The sequence below is a fragment of the Diceros bicornis genome, chromosome 12 (genome assembly GCF_020826845.1).
Source record: "Diceros bicornis minor isolate mBicDic1 chromosome 12, mDicBic1.mat.cur, whole genome shotgun sequence".
Classification (NCBI taxonomy): Eukaryota; Metazoa; Chordata; class Mammalia; order Perissodactyla; family Rhinocerotidae; genus Diceros; species Diceros bicornis.
The window spans coordinates 57,394,726-57,413,264 of NC_080751.1; the positions used below are offsets into that span (position 1 = coordinate 57,394,726).

At 50.2% G+C, this 18,539-nt stretch overlaps 1 protein-coding gene across 7 annotated transcripts in view; it reads right to left on the minus strand.

Annotated features, from left to right (window-relative positions):
* Positions 1 to 3,527: 3,527 nt before the first annotated feature.
* EFR3B (EFR3 homolog B) overlaps positions 3,528 to 18,539 on the minus strand; it is an 87,296-nt gene continuing 72,284 nt past the window's right edge. For 5 of the 7 annotated variants that reach the window (XM_058551663.1, XM_058551666.1, XM_058551664.1 and 2 more), the window contains 12 exons: positions 18,064 to 18,236; positions 17,471 to 17,546; positions 16,820 to 16,981; positions 15,209 to 15,340; positions 13,745 to 13,812; positions 12,851 to 12,978; positions 11,988 to 12,079; positions 8,912 to 8,960; positions 7,715 to 7,821; positions 6,310 to 6,359; positions 5,768 to 5,860; positions 3,528 to 4,524 (listed from right to left, as the gene is read on the minus strand). In XM_058551663.1, coding sequence (XP_058407646.1) covers positions 4,491 to 4,524; positions 5,768 to 5,860; positions 6,310 to 6,359; positions 7,715 to 7,821; positions 8,912 to 8,960; positions 11,988 to 12,079; positions 12,851 to 12,978; positions 13,745 to 13,812; positions 15,209 to 15,340; positions 16,820 to 16,981; positions 17,471 to 17,546; positions 18,064 to 18,236 — 1,164 coding nt within the window. In that variant the 3' untranslated portion in view covers positions 3,528 to 4,490. Of the gene's footprint in view, positions 4,525 to 4,655; positions 5,861 to 6,309; positions 6,360 to 7,714; positions 7,822 to 8,911; positions 8,961 to 11,987; positions 12,080 to 12,850; positions 12,979 to 13,744; positions 13,813 to 15,208; positions 15,341 to 16,819; positions 16,982 to 17,470; positions 17,547 to 18,063; positions 18,237 to 18,539 lie in introns of those variants that run through there. The other 2 variants (XM_058551667.1, XM_058551662.1) reach the window with 1 other exon arrangement.

Sequence of the window (18,539 nt, forward strand, 5' to 3'; positions counted from 1 at the left end):
CAAAATCTTGCTCTCCCCACAGTCCCTGGCTCAAGAACCAAAAAAGTTACCCTACCCCAATTTTCCATCAATTCCAAACTACGTGGCATGGCATGCAGGGCCCTTATCAATGAAGTTCACTTTTCTTACCAAACCCATGTCCCATGTTTCTACCACTGATCTTCTCACTCTTGTCTCATCCTCCTTCACCTCTGCCTGGAATTCCCCACCTTCTCCCACCATTGTCAATGTCACTGTTTTTTCAACATGAGCCCAGGCTCGAGTCCACTTCCACTGGGAAATCTGTGATCTCTTCCAGCTGAGCCTGCTCATAGTCAGTGTTTCTGTGGGCAGCCCCCCCAGTCCCCTGCTGGAGGACACACAGTTTCTTGCTGCATGTATGTCTTGTGCTCTCCTCTCTGGGAAACTCTAAGCTCCACAAGGGCAGAGGCCAGGGGCTGTGTTTCTTTTATACGTCCCTATGGTGTTTTCACAATGCTGGGGTCATGGGTTGGCAGCCACACACGTTGATAATTCAAAAGAGACTCACAGATACTTATATACACAGAGATGCACACGTACATGTCAACTGCATTAGACACACCAGTGGACGGTATAGATCAAAGCCAGCTGGGAAACATCTGTGTATGGCCTTACATATATACCCCCATATCTTGATGCTCTAGAAGTTCAAAATTAAAGAAAACTGGAGTGCACCCTGGGAAATCCTGATGTAAGGGGAATCAGAAAGCCAGATTCCTAAGATAAAGTCTCCCCCAATGTGGGTGACATGAACTGGGGCTAGATTCCAGTCACTTTAGTGAAGAAATGGCCCAGGCCTTCCCGTCAAAGGATGCTCCCATGCTGGGAATCCTGGGCCTCAAGTTTACATCTTGGTAGCATCCCTTCCCTACCCTCCTTCCTTTTGAGGCAAGCAAAGTGATGGCAGGTGGGGGTGGCTAAATGTCAGCAGTAAATGTTGGTATTTTCAGATCCTGTTTGCATCTCAAAAAACCATTTACTTTAAAGAAATAAAATAGAGAACCATGTGGTGACAACATTAACATTTATTTGAAAAGGGCATCATGAAGGCTCATTGGGAAATCACGAGTGATCTTGCTAAGAGTCCGTCTTCCTACACTCTCCCCGCTACTATTTCCCCTTCCTTAAAATAAAACTAATTTGGTTCAACGAGTTTCAAACACAGAAAACAGCCACAGGCACTAGTTCTGCACTCCCATATAAATACATCAGCTATTATATACACACATTGTCAACTATGAACTATATTACACACACATGCACGCACACGGGCACACACACTCTCAGCCAGGTCATGAAGGTCTAAGTGGACACAGACACGTTACAGTGTATGGGCTGCAGCATTTGTGGATTTACAGCTCTGCACTCCACAGGCCGGAATCAACAGTCATGGAGGAAGAGCTTAAAGGGGAAGGTGACAGGCTGAGGCCCCCAGGTTCCCTGAAGGAGAAAAGACCTGGTAACCTGGCTGGAGCTAAAAGAGAGCACACAGAACTGCCTTCTGGCCCCCACAGGCCACAGAGCCCCTCCCACAGCCCCCGTGTCTTCTTCCCACTTCCCCAGCCGGCCAGGCCTACTGTGACCATCCTTCTGCAGTCTTCAGACCTAGGCCAGACTTGGGATAAGGGGTCACTTTAACCAGAAGATTTCTAGGGTTAACAGGGTGAAGCAACAACACACTGCCCTAAACTGTCTCCCCAGATGTAAGGAGGATGGCTTGTTTCAGCGGAGTCAATGGGTCAGGGGAAGCGGCGAGGCCTGTTCCGATGAGCCCATCTCCCTGTCTACCTTCAAACTTAACATTCAGCCTAACAGCTCAGGTCTGGTCCTTTCCCACAGGCCCTCAGCTGGCCAGCTGCCATTTTATGGTCATGAAGAGGAGTTGGGAGAAACAGCCTCACTTCTCAGCGATACTCTCTGTACCCAGGTCAGAAGGCCTGGACAATGGCAGAGCAAGTGGAAGGTATTCTGACCCAGGGGTCCCCAAACAAGCCCAGAGGTCTGGCCTTTGAGCCATTTAAAGGTACCCTAAGGCTATTCTGATTCTTAGGCCAGCTGAAACATGTCCCCTGGGACCCAGAACACCCAAGCAAAGGGCTGCACATATATGACCCTCGAGCTTCTTCAAGCAATTTAGACAGTCCCAGGCTCATCCGTTTATATTTGGATATGAGATGGAGGGGGACAGAGGAGAGTATCTGAGGGCTTTTCTAGTTCTTCTTCTGACCTGCTCAGGCTCCTTCTCTGGTGAGGAGGCATTTAGGAGTCAAGAAACCACTGATTTCTACTGTTCAGAGAGAGGAAATGGGAAGAGACACAGGGCACCGGGGACCCCACTGCAAGGAAAGCAGAAGGAGCCTCCAGGATTGCACTGGTGCTTTCTGCTGACCTGCCTCTTACACGCTTACGTGACTCAACCAAATTAACGGAGCTTCCAAATCTCAAATACATTCACTTGAGATTCAATGTGCATACAGAACATTAAGTTCTGTCAGCAGAGTGCTAACCAACCCTACCCCTTGCCCACGAAGCAAGAGTCCTCAGTGGCTTCGGGGAGCAGCTGGTCTGGATGGGCTTGCTGGCTCCTCTCGGCTCAAAATCACAACAGAGAAGGGTAGCAAACAGGGTCGGTCACATCACACAGTGCTGCCAGACTCCAGATGGTGTGGAAGGCAGGTAGCAGTGATGCCAGGCCAGGGCCTGGGCACCCACCAAACTCTGATGTGCTCCCCTCCCAGAACTTGTGGGGGGCGAAGGAGACTGCCTAACCTACCACTTAATATCTGTTTGAGTTAACACGCACCTTAAACTTTCTGGTTCTGAGGCACATGTGGCCAGAATCCAGGTTCTACTCCATGTCAGCAGGCAACCTAATATGCTACTGAGTGTAAGCTGAAATTGAAACTGAGAAGGGGGCTCTCAAAAAATGGCCCGTTCTCCAAAAGAGCACATCTTTGCTGAGCAGCGGTGACGTAAAGAAAAAGCTGCTTCGGGCGGATGCAGAGGAGCCAGCAGTGGAATCCCGCATCTCTTTCTTCACTCTGTGCCCAGGGCGGGGCTGAGGGAGAGACAGCTGAGTGGACCTGCAGGCCTCTGGTTCTAGTGCTCTAGAAAGAGGCTCCAGCGCCATGACTCCCAAGTCCCAGGACCAGGGCCCCAAGGGCAGTGGTCAGGGTGCATTCGTTACGGGGTGGACCCTAAAGTCAAGCAGGCACAAGAAAGGAACAGGGTTTCTCATCAAAGCCAGGCAAGGATAAAGACGGAAAGATCCAGTGAGGAAAGATGTGTTTGTGGCTCGAGATTTAGATTTTCTGTAAAGTTTCTTCCAGAGGTTATTTGCTTTCAAGGTTGTTTCAAATTATTTTAAAATTGGTTTCTTGGGCCGGCCCCGTGGCTTAGCGGTTAAGTGCACGTGCTCCGCTGCTGGCGGCCCGGGTTCGGATCCCGGGCGCGCACCGACGCAGGGCTTCTACGGCCATGCTGAGGCCGCGTCCCACATACAGTGACTGGAAGGATGTGCAGCTATGGCATACAACTATCTACTGGGGCTTTGGGGGAAAAAATAAATAAAAATAAAATTATAAAAAATAAATAAATAAAATAAAATTGGTTTCTTAATAAAGAGGTATTAAGGTAAAAAGAAATCTAAGTTCATGCTTGTAAAGTTGGGTTGAGCATTAGCCAAAAGCCAAAGAGCAGAGCCAAAGCTGTCGGCAGCAGGCCAGGGGACGGGGGACAGGAGCCGGGCTCCCTGGGCCCTGTAATCACGCAGGCCATCAGGAAGATGCAGGCCCACAGCACAGAGGCAGCGACCAAGGGTGGAAACTATAGGAACGACGGTCAGATAGCCCCCTATCCAATAAATTTCTTGCACATGTAATGGGAAAATGTGTATGTTAAGGTTCTCCCAGTTTAGGAAAATACACCTATCTGTTCTAATAACCAGGCTCCTACAGTGTGTCTGTACAGGGCCATGTGTAGGAGTGTGACCCCAGGGTATCCCAAGAAGCTTGCCCTCCCCTTAGCAGAAACAGCCTGCTTCTGACCCCACCCACACTGCCAAAAATTGTACCCTAAAAAGGGATCCTTTGGGTCAAGAAATCTACTCAGCCTCCCTCCTTTTAAAGAGCAAATTCTCCAGGGAGGATCATTTGCCCGTTCACACCTTACTCTGAGTTATATCAGCTCAGAAAAGTTGGGGGAAGTTTGACTGGAAGAGAAGAAAGGGGCTGTTATGGGCCATAGGGTGCTGCCAGCGGAGGAGGCCCAGGTGAGGTTCTGCCAGAGGTGGCTCTGGAGGCACAAAGGCCCCTGGAGGGGGATGAGACGGGAAGCGGAGAGGGTGCAGCAAAAGGCCTCTAGCCCTGGGCAGCTCCTCCTCTGCACACAGGCAGACGGCATTCGGCACTCGGCACTCAGGAGAACGGGAACCCAGAACCCACAGGGTCTCCTCCGCCTCTCCCCAAGCCTCAAGCTTTGAGAGTTGGCACGGATGTCCAGGATCTGTCCAAAGAGTGAAGAAATCATTCCAATATTAGGTGCTGGATCCTTCTTTCCTCGAATGAGACATCCAAAAGGTTGACTTTTGACATCCTTGAGCCCCGAAGTGCTACTCCCTCCGCTCCCACCCCAGCCCCCAACCCAACCTGGCCGAGCCTCTTCCATTGCAGTGATGTAGGCAGGCCTGGGGCCCCTGCAGTTCCTCCTCCTTTTGAGTCGTCTAGAACCAGATTACCTTGTGCTGCCCTCCCTCAACCCAGAGGCTGTAGAAACAAGTTGGGATCCTCAGGAAGAAAAGCATCAAAGAGAGAGAATTCAACTCAGAGAAACATCCAGAAGGGAGAGAATCATAGGCAGGCCCAACAAGCTCCCTCTGAACAGAGAAGGTGACGAGATGCTACAAAGGGACGTGGACTTGCTTGCCTGCTGCTCCTCTATTGGAGGCAGGCCCACACTGATGCTCCCTGGCCCAGACGCCCAGCCCCCGGCCTGGGGAGAGCCAGCCCCTCTATCGCCAGCCTGCTCGCCCTTCATTTCATCCTTTGCTGTCCCCCGTGGTGTCTCTATCCCACCTCCTGTATTAAGGGCTCAACATTAATTAATAATAGAAAGAATCACAAAGAGACAACCGGCAGGGTGAGCAGGAGAGTGGAGGAGACACCAGACACTTAAGGGCCTTTGGATCCTCCAGTGGGGAAGGAGGGAGGGGATGCTTGGAGGAGAGCAGCCATCCCATCTTCCAGCTCTCACATGCCATGGCTTTACAAGAGGAGCTTGCCCCACTTCCTCCTGATTGCAGTCTACAGCTTCCTTTGACCAACTGTGTCTCTGTCTAGTCCCCTCCTGGGGGAATGGCAGCGGCGCCCCCCTAGTCTCATCCCCAGGAAAGCCCTTCACTTGCTACACCAAGCGGGAGCTTCTTGGGACCTCAGCCTCTCTCTGGAGACCCCCTAAGATTCTCTGGCTGACACAAAGGAGGAGACAAAGGGTGCAGATGAGATGCTTATTGGCCCTAGAGGGGTAGGTGGCTGGCTCTCCCTCAGGGAAGACAAGGAAGTAGCGAGAGGGCTGACTGGGGGGCCCGAGGCTCCACCTTGCTTAGCTGGGGAGGTGCTGCCATCCAACGTGCTTTTTCTCTGAGATCCCAGTTAGATTTCCATGTCGTAGGGGTGGGTGTGAGGGTGAGCCCCTCCCTCAGGTCCCACCCCTCTGAGGAGCTCTGTGTCTTGGAATTCAGTATACGCACAGATCGGGAAACTTCATCTCGTAGACAGGAATGGAGTGGTTCTGGGGCTGGCCGTAGGCTGCGGTGATGGTTCCTGATGGGCTTGGGGGGGGCCTGGGGCAGGAACACATTGACAAGACAGACATGAGAGGGGGTTCTGGGGTCCCACCCCATGCCGCCAAACAGAGCAGCTGATTTAGGTTTTTCTTTGGGCTGGGACCAGAGACTTTGTAATTCCATAGGTTCCTAGGTTTCAAGTTGTTCTAGAATCTACAGCTTGAAGTCAAGCTTCATTGCAGGCTTTACAGTGACACTGTTGCTTTAGAAAGTAAAGTACCAGCCTGGGACATGAGGATTCCTGGCTCTTTCCAGGGTTCACTACGCTATCTCTTTCTCTCTCCAGCCTGTTTCCTTGTCTGGGGAGAGTTTGGGGCTGACTCCAGACCTGGAGACAGAGGCTGGGGGAGGGAGGACTGAAACAAGTGTGAGAGGAGGATTCAGGAGGAGGAGTCCTCACGCTGGGCCACAGAGGTAGGGGTCCCCTGCCCAGGGCTGCCACTTACCGGATGGTTATTTCAAAGATCTGATTGAGTTTGCTCTGCAGCAGTGATGCCTAGACATAAACAGAGGGGAAGTGAGCTGGGGGCTCCCCCACACCTCTGCCGCTGACTCTCAGCCCACTTGTCCAGAGCATGCACTGGAGGTGCAGGGCAGCTACAGCCTTAGCAAGGGAGCTGCTGTGAGCTCGTTTCCAGCACTGATCTGTGGACCCTGACTGTGGGTTCAGTTCAGGCAGAGCCACCCAGCGAAGGTCTGCTGGGGACAGCAGAGGCCAGGAACACTGGAGGACTTCAGCAGGCAGTTCTTGAAGAGCCCTTAGCTCCTCCAGTGGGGCAGTAGGGCCTGCAGGCATGGAGTCAGGAGGCTCACAGCTGGTTCTACCTCCTCCCTTAACTCCCAAGGAGCAGCTGTAGAAAATTGGCAGGTTAGGGAAGATGCTCTCGCTGGTGCCTTTTGGCTTCAACTAAGTCCATGTACACAGAGAGTGAGATTGTGCACGTGCTCAGTAACCGGGCCTCAACCCTGAGCTCATGAATGAGCAGCATCTATTTTGTGAGATGGGACAAGAGGTTAGGATAATATAGGCCCAGAAAAATCTAGATTATACTTTTATGTATTTATATATTATTATATAGATAATTATTATATTAGAAATATATTTAAATATATATATTATATATATATAGAAGAAAATTACATGTATTTTTATTGAGAGGAAAAAGTACAATAAAATATAAGTTATTTGTAGATTTTGGATGCTTACAATTATGTTTCATTGTTACTGAGATGGACACTGTGACTAACAAATCTTGGCATAGAATCAATTTCAAGAAATGTTTGTGCTCTTTCCTTAAGTGTAGAGCTGAGTCCTCTCTCCTACTTGTCTGGCGCCCTCTCTTTCTGATCTCTTTTCCAATCCAGGCTTCCATTCTCCTGCAGGATCCCTGGTTGGAAGCGGGCCTGTTGCAAACGTTGGCCATCTCTCCTTGGCCATGGCTCCTTCCCCCATCACTCCGTAATGTGATGATCGTAATGGCACCAACCTCGCAGAGTTGTCATGACAATGAAATAAGCTAATAAATGTAAGATGCTCTGGCGCACAGTAAGTGCTATTTTGTACTTGCTGTTATGATTATAATTATTATAATCTGTCTGTTTGATATAGGAGCTCCTGAGGTCAGGGCTTCTGCCTTACATGAAAATTGTGAGGTTTGGAGGAGTGAATGACTAATAGCCAAGTCTCTTGGCTCCTTTGGCACAATGCAGTGCCAGGGCATTGTTGGGATATAAACCCTAATTTCTGGCTGACAAAAGTGCCAAGATCTCCTAGAGACTCATTCCTACCCTGGACCCAAACCCAGTGTCCGTTTGGTCCCTGAGGACACGCCCCTGTCATGTCTCACTTACCCGAGCCCCGCAGTGAGCTGCAATCTCCTCAAAGGGTGCCTTCTGGAACTTCTCCACCACCTGTCGCCGCCGCTCACGCTCCTGCTCCTCAACTGCCACACTGTCCACTGCAGCACAGAGAGCCAGGTGAGCCCTCAGGTCCCACCCCACTGAGGCTAGGGCGGGGACTGAGAAGACAGAAAGATGGGTGGACTCCTCCAGGGGAGCACTGTCTCTGATTACAGCTCAGGCCCTCCCTCTGCTGATGAGCAGGGCACGGTGGCATGGAAGGTGTGGAGCCATCACTTGGCCCCAGGAGGGCTAGATATCTGCCTGAGGGCTCAGCCCCCTTCCTCCTGTAAGCGTTTGAGAACTAGTTAAGTGGACCCTTAAGCTGGGCTTTTAAAGCCCCAAGTAACTGCACTGCCACTAGGACTCTTGAATGGAAGTTCCTGGAACAGGAAGTACTCGGGGTAATTTGAAAAGGGACATCAACAAAGGAAAAGCCAACATAGAACCCCTATGGTAGAGCAGTCTGAGGCCATTTAGTTTAAGGCTTCTACGTATTCCTCTTGGTATCCAAAATGAGTCAGCAAAAAAAAGGGGGGCTGCCAAATGTGTTCATCACACTCTGTTTAAGAAGGCAGAGCAGCGTGAACATTCAGACAGAGTACCATCAATGACAACAAAAAGAAAAAGGTTTGGCATTTGTAGGCATAATTTGTCATCAGTTATCAGAAAAATTCTCTCATTTGGAATACTTCATTGCCCAATAAGCCAGATAGGTGAGGTAACACTGCATTTTAAAATCTATTGCCAATAGATATTAATATGATTTGTTTTTAGTATCTTCATCGGTCAACTTGTTCTTTTGTATCACAATCCACCAGAAAATAGTTAAAGTACTTACACAAAATTGCTTTTTGCCTAACTGGCTGTAACCCTCAATAGATTACTTTTAAAGGCAGCCATCAGTAGAAAAAGGGTTGCCTGACGTAGGCAGGCACACTGATCCCCATCAGGAGAGCAGGACTTCTAATTGCAGCGTTGGTAGCTGCGATGAGTTTAGAGGAAGCCACCAGGCTCTCCCCTCACATCTGTGCTGAATCACACTCGGGAGGAGGGGGCTGCACACACCCACACGTACCCCCAGGACCCAGCCCGCCCTCCTCTCCAACCCTCCCCTCCAACTGGAGGCCCTTGGGGCCTCCCACTTACCAATGGCCTTCTTCAGCGTCTCATAGGTGATCTCCTCGGCAGGTACTCGCTGAGGGAGAGGGGACAGAAGTCTCAGAAAGGTGGAGCAGGGGAGGGAGGAGGGGAGCAGCCTTGGCAGCCCCTTCACTTCTCAGAAGAATGTCCTGATGGGCAGAAACTCCCTCAGGACACCCACATTCTCACCAGGGTCTCTGGAAGCTCCCTGAGCAGGCACAGAGATGCCAGTTGAAAGAGAGCAGTGAGAGGGGGTGGGGAGGCTAATTCCTCATCAGAGTCCCAAGTCTCACCTAAAAGAACTCACTGTCCCCTCCTCTTCCCCCAGCTTGTCCCATTAAGCCCCGTGGGAGGAAAACACTGTAATTCAAAAAAATCTTCAGAGAACGTAGTAGAAAATATTGGAAGCAAGAGGAGGCAGTTGGGAAATATAATCTCAAATGTAAATTTCAAGAACTGAATAACATTTTTGAAGACTTCTGATATTAAATTACCCATTGAAGTGATTTGAGTTTTTAATAAAATTCAGACCTGCTGAGGTTGGTCCAAGGACCGGGGTCACTGGATCTCAGTCCTCTGCAGAGCTCATAAAAGGAGGTGGAAAAGAATAAGACCCAGAGAAGGATACTCCACAGATGTGTGGCCTTAGGTCAGATGCTGAAAATAGTGAAGAAGTTTGGACTAAATTCCAGGAATTCATCACTAGACTATGAGCTCCTTGAGACAAGACCCATGATTTACTCATATTCTGTCACTTAAACATAATATTAAGTGAAAGAAGCAGACCCAGGAGAGAATGATTTCATTAATATAAAGTTTAAGAAGTGACATAAGTCAGGCTAGTGGCTCCCTTTGGGGAAGCCACTTCCCCTTTGGGGAAGGGGGTGCAGAGGCGGGGCTCCTGGGCAATGACAATGTTCTTTGATCTGGGTGTGATTGCACGGGTATATTACTTTTGTGAAAATTCATTGAGCTGTACACTTTGATTTGTTTGGCATTCAGCAAACACTTGTTGGATTAGGAAAGGACAGAGATGCCGGTATAGGATAAAGTCATTCAACAAATATTAAGTGAGCACTTACTATGTACAGGACTCTAGGTTAGTCACTTAGGAGAAATTGCAAAATTTGTTAGCATAGGAATTATATGCAATACAGAGCTGCGCTGAGCTATATCATTCATTCTGAAGATTCATCCTCTGTACATCCATCCATCTACCCATCCATCCATCCATCCATCCACATCAGCACTGACCAATGTCAGATATTCATGTGTGGGATGCTAGGGAACTGTGTGGTGGCCACAGAGAAAAGGAAGATCAGTGGGCAAGGGCAGGTCGAGAGAGGTGTATGGAGGGAATGGAACACAAGCTGGGCATTGAAGAGTAGGAGATTCACAGGTGCAGAGGTGGAGAGGAAAGGGATTCAGAGTCGGGATTCCATACTAGTGAAGATGTGGAGATGAATGAGATAGCATGGGGCAGACCAGCCAGAGGGGGACAGTGGATGTATGCCAGAGAGGAGGGGAAATAAAATGAAATGGTAGGGCCAGCCCAGACTATAAATGGCTCTGCATGCCAGTACTGGGTTTGAGATTTGAGCACACCAGCATTTACTGATCACCTGCTATGAGCCTGGCATTTAAGGTACAGGGAGCCCCCACAGGATTCTGGAGGGGTGGGGATGGGGCATGGCGGGCTGAAAGTGGAAAGAAGTGTAGCACGGCAGAAGGGCACGGGGTGGAGGCCCCCGCACCCTGGACTAAGCTGACTCTCAAAGAGGGGAAGGAACCCACGTTGGTGACCTAGGAGGTCACTTGGGAGTAGGTGGCTCTATACCCAGGTAAGCGTTTCTCCTCCTTCTGCTTCACTTTACCCATCAATTCCTGAGGGTCTCTTAACTCTTGGGAAGGGAGAATCACAACCATGGAGGGCATAGCAGCCAACTCACACTGCGGTCCTAACACATTTGAGGTTCTGAGTCTTGTAGAGCTAGAAAGCTTTTGGAGGACAGCCCTCATTTCACTTCTCCAGTTAGCCTGAGTCAGAGCTTCCTTCCTTCTATGGAAGGTTCCAGACAAGTTTTGAAAAGCCCTGCATTGGAGGTATGCCCCAATAAATGAAGAGTTGTCAAAGTGGTTGAGGGCATAGTTGGAGGGAGTCTTGATCTCGACCCCAATGACTTCTCCTTGCTCCAGTCACATCTAGGGGAAGGCTTGGTGTCAAGTCTGTCCTCCACAGCTACACCAGCTCTAATGGGCAGGAACTGTCTGTGCCCAAGGACCCTGCAAGTCTTCTTGTCCCACTCCCACCCAGATGCACGTCCTCCTTGCTTCTTGCTGAGCTACCCTCATGTCTCCGTCGAATCCCTTAGTTGGGGTGTCATCATTAAAAACAAGTGTACTGCATCTGTGGCTTCATCTTCCTCGTGACTCATCTGTCCCTCCTCCCGGCTTCTCCCCTCTTTCTTTCTCATTTGAGGGAGTAAATATGGTATTTCCACTATGATTCCTTATTCTGTCTTACTCGTGGGTACATCTGCTTTATTTCCTGAAGTAGAAGAAATAATGGCAGGGGAGATATCACATGTTAATTTAATTTATCACGTGTTACTATCACAGCCCTCAAGAGAAGACGGGAGGAAGAGAGATCTTTAAGCTGCAGCTTTCTCTTTAAAAAAGCACCTTTATTGATATATCTGGAAGCAACACCCTGAAAGCTACTCTCACCCTCATCTCTGCTGTTAGGCCTCCCAATTTCCAAGACGAGCATGTCTGCCTCCATGAATGGGGAATGACTAGCAGCAAGGCTTTCAAGAGTGATTTCTATGACCTCCTCATAGGAGTGTGTGTGCGGGGGACACAAATTATTTTTCCAGATGGAAATATCTATGATATATATGATGAGAGTCAGTAAGAAAATAGGACTTACTCGAGAAATCTACTTTCCCTGCAACCTTGAGTGTGCTGTGCAGTTAAGGGAGCCTGGAGCAGAGAGTGTCTGATGGCAGAGGAGGCGGGAGCAGGGCCCTCCCCTGGGGATGCAGGCTTCACCAGGACAGTGTATCAAGGATAGGACACTCACCTCCTCCTTCTCTGGGCTGTTCCTAGATTCCACCTCCACCTGCAGGGAAATGGTTTCTCCAATGCTCTTCCTCTTGGATAAGCGGTCCTCATCTGGGAAAGGAGAAGCCCAGAAGCTAGAGTCCCAGCCCTCGGAGAGCGAGCCGGGATCAGGCCTCTGGTACCATCTCCCAACCCCTCCGCCTCTGCCTGGCCCGCAGTCCTCTGGAGGCTCAGCACACACTGAGGCTACAGCTGGAGTTTGCGGAAGGCTGCAAGCCTTCTCTGCCCATCTTAGGGAGGTGAGTTTTGCTCTTTAGGGCTAAGATTTTGAAATCACTGACGAGCACAAAGAAGCTGCTCATGATCAGAGGCATATCTCGACTCGGGTAAGCGCCATCTGCTAACAGCACGAGTAGCTGTCCTTCGTGTAGCATTTACCACGGGCATTTGCCTTCACTACTTCACCTACCTCTCACATCAACCCTCTAGGGCAGGAATTGTTAATATCCCTATTTTACAGTCAAGGAAATGGAAACTCAGAGCCAAGGGACTTGTCTAAGGTTTCTCGGGAAGTAAGTTGCAGGGAACTGGGTCTCTGACCTGGTAGCCCATGTGTGCTCTTTCTGGCACAATGGGGCCTCTCCCAGCCACAGGCCAGGATACCTCAAGGGCCAGTTACTCCCAAGGATCCTGTACTGAGGAGGAGAGGTGGGGAATCAAGAGGACCTCACCGTAGATGTCCACTGTGTCTCTCAGCTCTTGTGTGATATCCAATGTGCCATGGAAGGCGACAGAAGGGCCCAAAAGTCCCTAACCCTCCAGGCCTTACCTGGCCAAGAAAAGCCAGAGGCAGACTTGGGAGTCCTTGCGCAGAGCTCGTACCTGTCAGCTGAGGGATGTAGGGCAGGCAGAGCCTGTCTGAATTGTACCCACTGCCCCCCAGGACTTCACTGATCTTGCTCTGGCGGAAGAGGAACTCAATTTCCACTCCATCGAGATTTTGAGACAGCCTGGAAGACAGAGGAGAAAAGAGGCAAATGAGAACCATGGCTAACTAGGATGATTTCCTCATGACTTTCCTCATTATAAAAGTAACATTCATTATACAAATTGACAGAGAAGAAAAAGGAAAAAAAAAATCACCCACAGTCTCACTTTCCAGAAATAACCACATTTACATTTTGTGCAAAATCCTTCAGTCACATACATTTATGCACACACACAAACATCGCCCTGTCACCTCATTGCTATTATATGACCTATTTTATTCACCTATTATATAGTAAATATTTCACATTAACTATTTTTCCAAAACATTGTGGTTGGGCTACTGGCTGTCTATGGTGTGGATGGGCCATAATTTATGAAGTCATCCCCTATTGTTGGGTGTTTTGTTTTTTCAGAATATCTTTTCCTTGAGTTCCTCTGATGCTGAGGTGACACTGGCCTGCAGACTACAGTCTGAGAATGCCACTTGGACTGATGGCAGTGTCTTGTCAGGAACGACTCCTGCAGGACGCATTCCCACGGGCTGGGCCAGGGCTCCCAGAGGTTGCATCACATACTCTATAGTGCAACACGCCAATATGGCTCAAGGCGTGGATTATGGTCACGTGATGGGAGTCAACTAAACTTGACCCAGGACTCCCGGGCCACAGGCAGGGTCCATTTTCTGCCCTTGAGCCCACAGAAGCCTAAGCCCCTGGCCTCAGAGTGCCCACCTTCTTACTCAGCTGCCTGGGGTGCCCCTGACCACGGCCCAGGCGTGCTCCTCACCTGGGCCTCTCCACAAACACGTCCTCGGGGAGCAGGTACGGAGCCTCTTTCTTCCTGGTCTCTATCACCTGGAGTTTGGAGGAATCATGATAAGAGCCGGGTTCAGCAGGAAGAAGGAGCTTGCACAGGCAAATGAAAGAGCTCCTGCCCCTCCAAGCATTTCCTCCCTCCCACAAACTCCTTGGCGGAGCACCCTACAGCTGGGCTTCTGAGGGAGCAACTCAGATCCACAGTGACCCTCAGAGCAGCCTGAGAAGTCCAGGCAGACTGTTCAAGCTGTCCCCAACGACACACATGCATTAAGTGTCCTCCAAATGCAGAGACTTAGCTTCCAAGAGACCGCAGTTTCCTGCTCCTGTGCCCTATTCCTGTTTTCTATTTAAACACGAAAAAGGGAGCATAGGTCACAGCATTCCCCAATCCCAGGTGCATTGCAAAAACATTCTGATGGACAGTGACATGTTGAGTGTCCCTGAGCATCCTTTGCAAATTTTTGACAAGAAAGGTGAAAGTTATTAAGATGATGAGAAGAGGGAGGATAGTTGGCATGCGAGGATGTGCAGGAGGTGAGTAAGCGATGACGCTACTATTTCAACGAAGAGGATGTCTGGGCATTGCCTTTCCTGCACTCCCTCACCAGCCCAGAGGCTGAGAATGTCCTGGCACAATGATACAACAGCCTCTCCCATCCCCCAGGCCAGGCGAGGCCTGGGATTTCTTGTTTTGCTTTATTTTGCTTGGCTAGTGTATTTTAAAGTTAATCCTAGTCATCATATCATTCCACCTACAAGTACTTCAGTATGTTTTAAAATGTCTTTTGTGACAACTGAGAACATTTGGTTACGGACTGGGTATTAGGTAATACCAAGGCATTATTGATAATTTAATTAGATACGTTGATAGCATGGTGATGATGTAGGAAGGCGTCCATATTTTTTTAGACATGTATACTGATATATGTAGGTGTGAAATGATCTGATAGATGAGATTTGTTTTAAAATATTTCAGCAAAGGAAAAAAAAAGAAAAGGAGATAGATGAAGCAAATGTGGAAAGATCTTCCTAACTGTTTAATCTGAATGACAGCTATACGGATATTCACTGTTGTCACACTGCTTTGTGATATAGGAAACTTTAATAACAAAAACTTTTTAAAAATTTTAGCTTTAGTCCCACATGACCTGAGGGGTGTGGGTGGGTAGGTGCGGTTCTGTGTGGGGCAGAAAGTAGAGGGGGGCAGGTAGCAGGTTGGGAAGGGGTATAGAATACTGTCCATGCCTGACCCCACCCTGCTATGCCATGTCACACAGCCGCCTCTAGTAACTTCTCACTGGTACTAGTTCTTATGTCAACCCTTTCTTCAATGTCTAGACTAAGCACAGGGCTCATGCAATTAAGGAAAAGTCATTCTGGGGAAACCCCAAGTGAGGGTCTCCTGAGCTCTCAGGGTCCCGAGGTCACCAACCTCACGGATGTGCTGGCAGAAGGCAGGCACTGTCGTGAGCTGGCTGATGAGGTTCAGGTAGGCCGCGCCCAGAGCGTAGAGGGCACAGCGGTTATACACAGGCAAGTTCTCTTCATTGACCTGGGCCACGTCCTGTGGCAACACAGAGGGGCCTTTGAAGGTTTTTGTTTGTTTGTTTTTTGGTGAGAAAGATTAGCCCTGAGCTAATATCCACTGCCAATCCTCCTCTTTTTGCTGAGGAACATTGGCCCTGGGCTAACATCCATGCCCATCTTCCTCTACTTTATATGTAACACTGCCACAGCATGGCTTGACAAGCGGTGCATCGGTCCGCACCCAGGATCCAAACCTGCGAACCCCAGGCTGCCGAAGCAGAGCGCTCGAACTTAACCACTACGCCACTGGGCCGGCCCCGCCTTTGGAGTTTTTAATCTACAAATTATACTGGTGCCCCACCCTCCACCCAAACTCTCCCAACCTTCCTTAGAGATAACCCACTTCTCTAGACCAAGCCTTTTTCAGCATTTGCCCCATAACTTTCTAGGAGACAGAAGTCATCCTCATTAAAGTGGAAGTGAATCATCCCTAGAACAATCTGTGAGCTGGAGGCTCATCAATACTTGAGTAGAGAGGCGATGACCTCAGTTCCCCACTTTGCAGTTCCAGCTTTAGTGACCTGGACTGTCCACACCCTCATCATTAATCCCACCTCTAGGATGCTTTGTCCTTCACTACAGACCTCGGATGATTCTCACAGGAGTGGACGGGTTTGCTAAGCTGGGCTCATATGTTAAACTGTGAAAATGCTGAGAGAGATCTAGGGGACTGGGACACAAAGGAATCTCAAATTCCAGAATGAAGACAATCGTAGTATCTGGGTGGGCCCTGCAGGGGTTAGCAGTGTCAAGGAGACAGCCTAAGACTCTCCACCACTGACTTCCCAGGTTTGCCACAATTCAGGATCTGATGCCCACCCAGCTTCAGGACCCTGGAGACCCTGGTCCTTGAGGTCTGAAGGACCCACCCCAATTCCCAGCGTCTTTGGCAATACACTTCCACCCAGGCAGACCGCGAGTATCTAACGCCCTAGGTAGTGCCACACTGGCTACCTGAGAGTCACGAGGGTGGCTTGTGGAACCTCCAGGCCCCCAGGCTCGGGGATAGAACTGGGAAGATGTATTTTTAATAAGTGCTTAAGGTGGTTCTGAAACACAGCCAGGTTTGGGAACCAGACAATCTTTAGACAAACAGGTTTGTTTCGGGATCACTCTGGGCTCACGAGCACCCTCTGGGTCATCCTTGGAGTCTCATTCAGACCTTGTGAGAGACCTGAAATACTAGAGGCTAAGGGTTGTTTTTGCAAGACCCTGTTCCCTGGGTCTCCTTTAGCCTGAGGATGGGCTGAAGCCATGAATTAAGTATTCTTTGGTGGTTCCCCAAACAAGACCATGGTTTGTGGTCTTCATGGAGGAATGGCCAACCAAGGGTGCAATATTCCTGGGCTCCAAAACAATTGGTGAGCAGCTGCTACTCGTACTCTCATTAGGGCTTGCCCAAAACAGGCTCCCTCCCCTGATCCCAGCCCAATGTCTCGCCCACACCAGGCCCCACCTGAACAGCCAGCACCAGGCGGATCAGGTCCACCACCACCTCCTCGTTGGCCAGCTCGATGCTGATGAGCGCCAGCAAGCCGTAGAGCGCCTCATAGTGCTTCTGCATGTTCGTTTCCTCCTTACAGCTCAGGTAGATGTGTCTGTAGAGCTGCTGGGAGTGCTGGGGATGGGGTAAGGGGGGGGCAAGCCATGGTGGCCGGGGTGGGGACAGGAGGGGCAAAGAGAAAGGGAAGACCCATCTGAAGGGGGTGGGACAGCTGTGTGTACCCCACCTCCACCCTCAGGGAGAGGATGCCTTTACAGCAGACCCCAGTGGAAGCAAACACGTGCAGGAGTGCATGTTTAGAGAAGGGTGGGTCCAGTGAAACCAGTAACAAAAGTGCTGCCCAAATCCAGTTTTAGGAGAACACAGTCAGTGGCCCTGGACTGGCTCACTGGGGTGGTCCTCACTCTGGCCTCAGCGATGAGTATGACTCTGGGGGCTTGACTCCCCAGAGGGGTTGGCTGGCGATCTGACTAAGCACAGTCAAAGAGGGAGGAGGCAGGCTCGGGGGGCAGTGGTCAGCAGTGACTTGGGGGCTGGAAGGTCAGGGTCCACAGGGCCTGGCCAACTCGGGGTTCACTGTGTCTTGAAGTCACGCTTGCTAACCTTCTTCATGAAGACGGTGTCCTGTCGGGAGCACTTGTCCACTTTCAGCTTCAGGACAGAGATGTCACTGAGGGTACTAAGAGGGGACACGAGGGGCCACCTTAGCCCTTGTGTGAGGCCAGTGAGAGCTCACATGGTGTCACGGGGCTTTATCCCAACATCATTAGTTGTACCCAAGCCTCTCGGGGCTCCTCCAGCCCTGCTTCTTAGCCCCATCTCCACTGCCTCCCAAGTTCTCAACCTCTACGTCCTGCCCACTTTTTCTTGTCCCTTTTTCTTAAATACTGATCCAGATTATTCTCTTCCTCCCTTTCTTCCTCTCAAATCCCCCAGTCTCTACTGATAACCCTGCATTCCCTCCCTTCCTCCCCACCTGAAAACTCCCTGTAGTACCTGCTCTTTATCTCCCAAATCTCCAACCCAGCCCCTGCTCCCCCAGGCACAAGTGCCCTTTCAGTCTCTCCTCCCCTTGCAGGACGCCACGGTCAGCCTCCGTGATCAGCTCCCTAGGGAGTCTCACTGAATATCTGAGTTGTCCTCCCACCTGGATCTGAGGCCCTACTGGGAGTCTTCTCCTGGAGGGGAGACCCCACCTGATGGTAGAGAACTTGTGGCGGTTGCCATGACGATCAATGAAACTGATGAGAATCTCTAGAACGAAGAGACGGATCTCTGCATCCTCCATGAGGGCGGTGGAGAGAAGGCGGTCAAGGAAGTTGCTGGGCAGGGCTGACATCATGTTGTTGCACTGGAAACCTGTAGATACCTGCAAGGGAGCCCAGGATGGCCGTGCTCAGGAACGCTGGCCCTCTCAGGTACAGCAAGGAGAAGGAGGAGCAGCCCCCAGAAGCTGGGTGTGAGCACCCATCCTCTCTAGACATCTCCCAGTCCAGCTCTCCCTATCCTCCACACTAGGTTCTGGATGCCTTAGCCAACTGTTTTGAACACTCCAACATCTAACTGGACAACTTGCTCAGCTCAGCTCAGCAGACTTGTGGGTGGATGAGGGCAGTGTGCAGGGACATTAAGTTGTTAAAAGCAAGCAAGGGGTGAGCACTAGAGGGGAGCA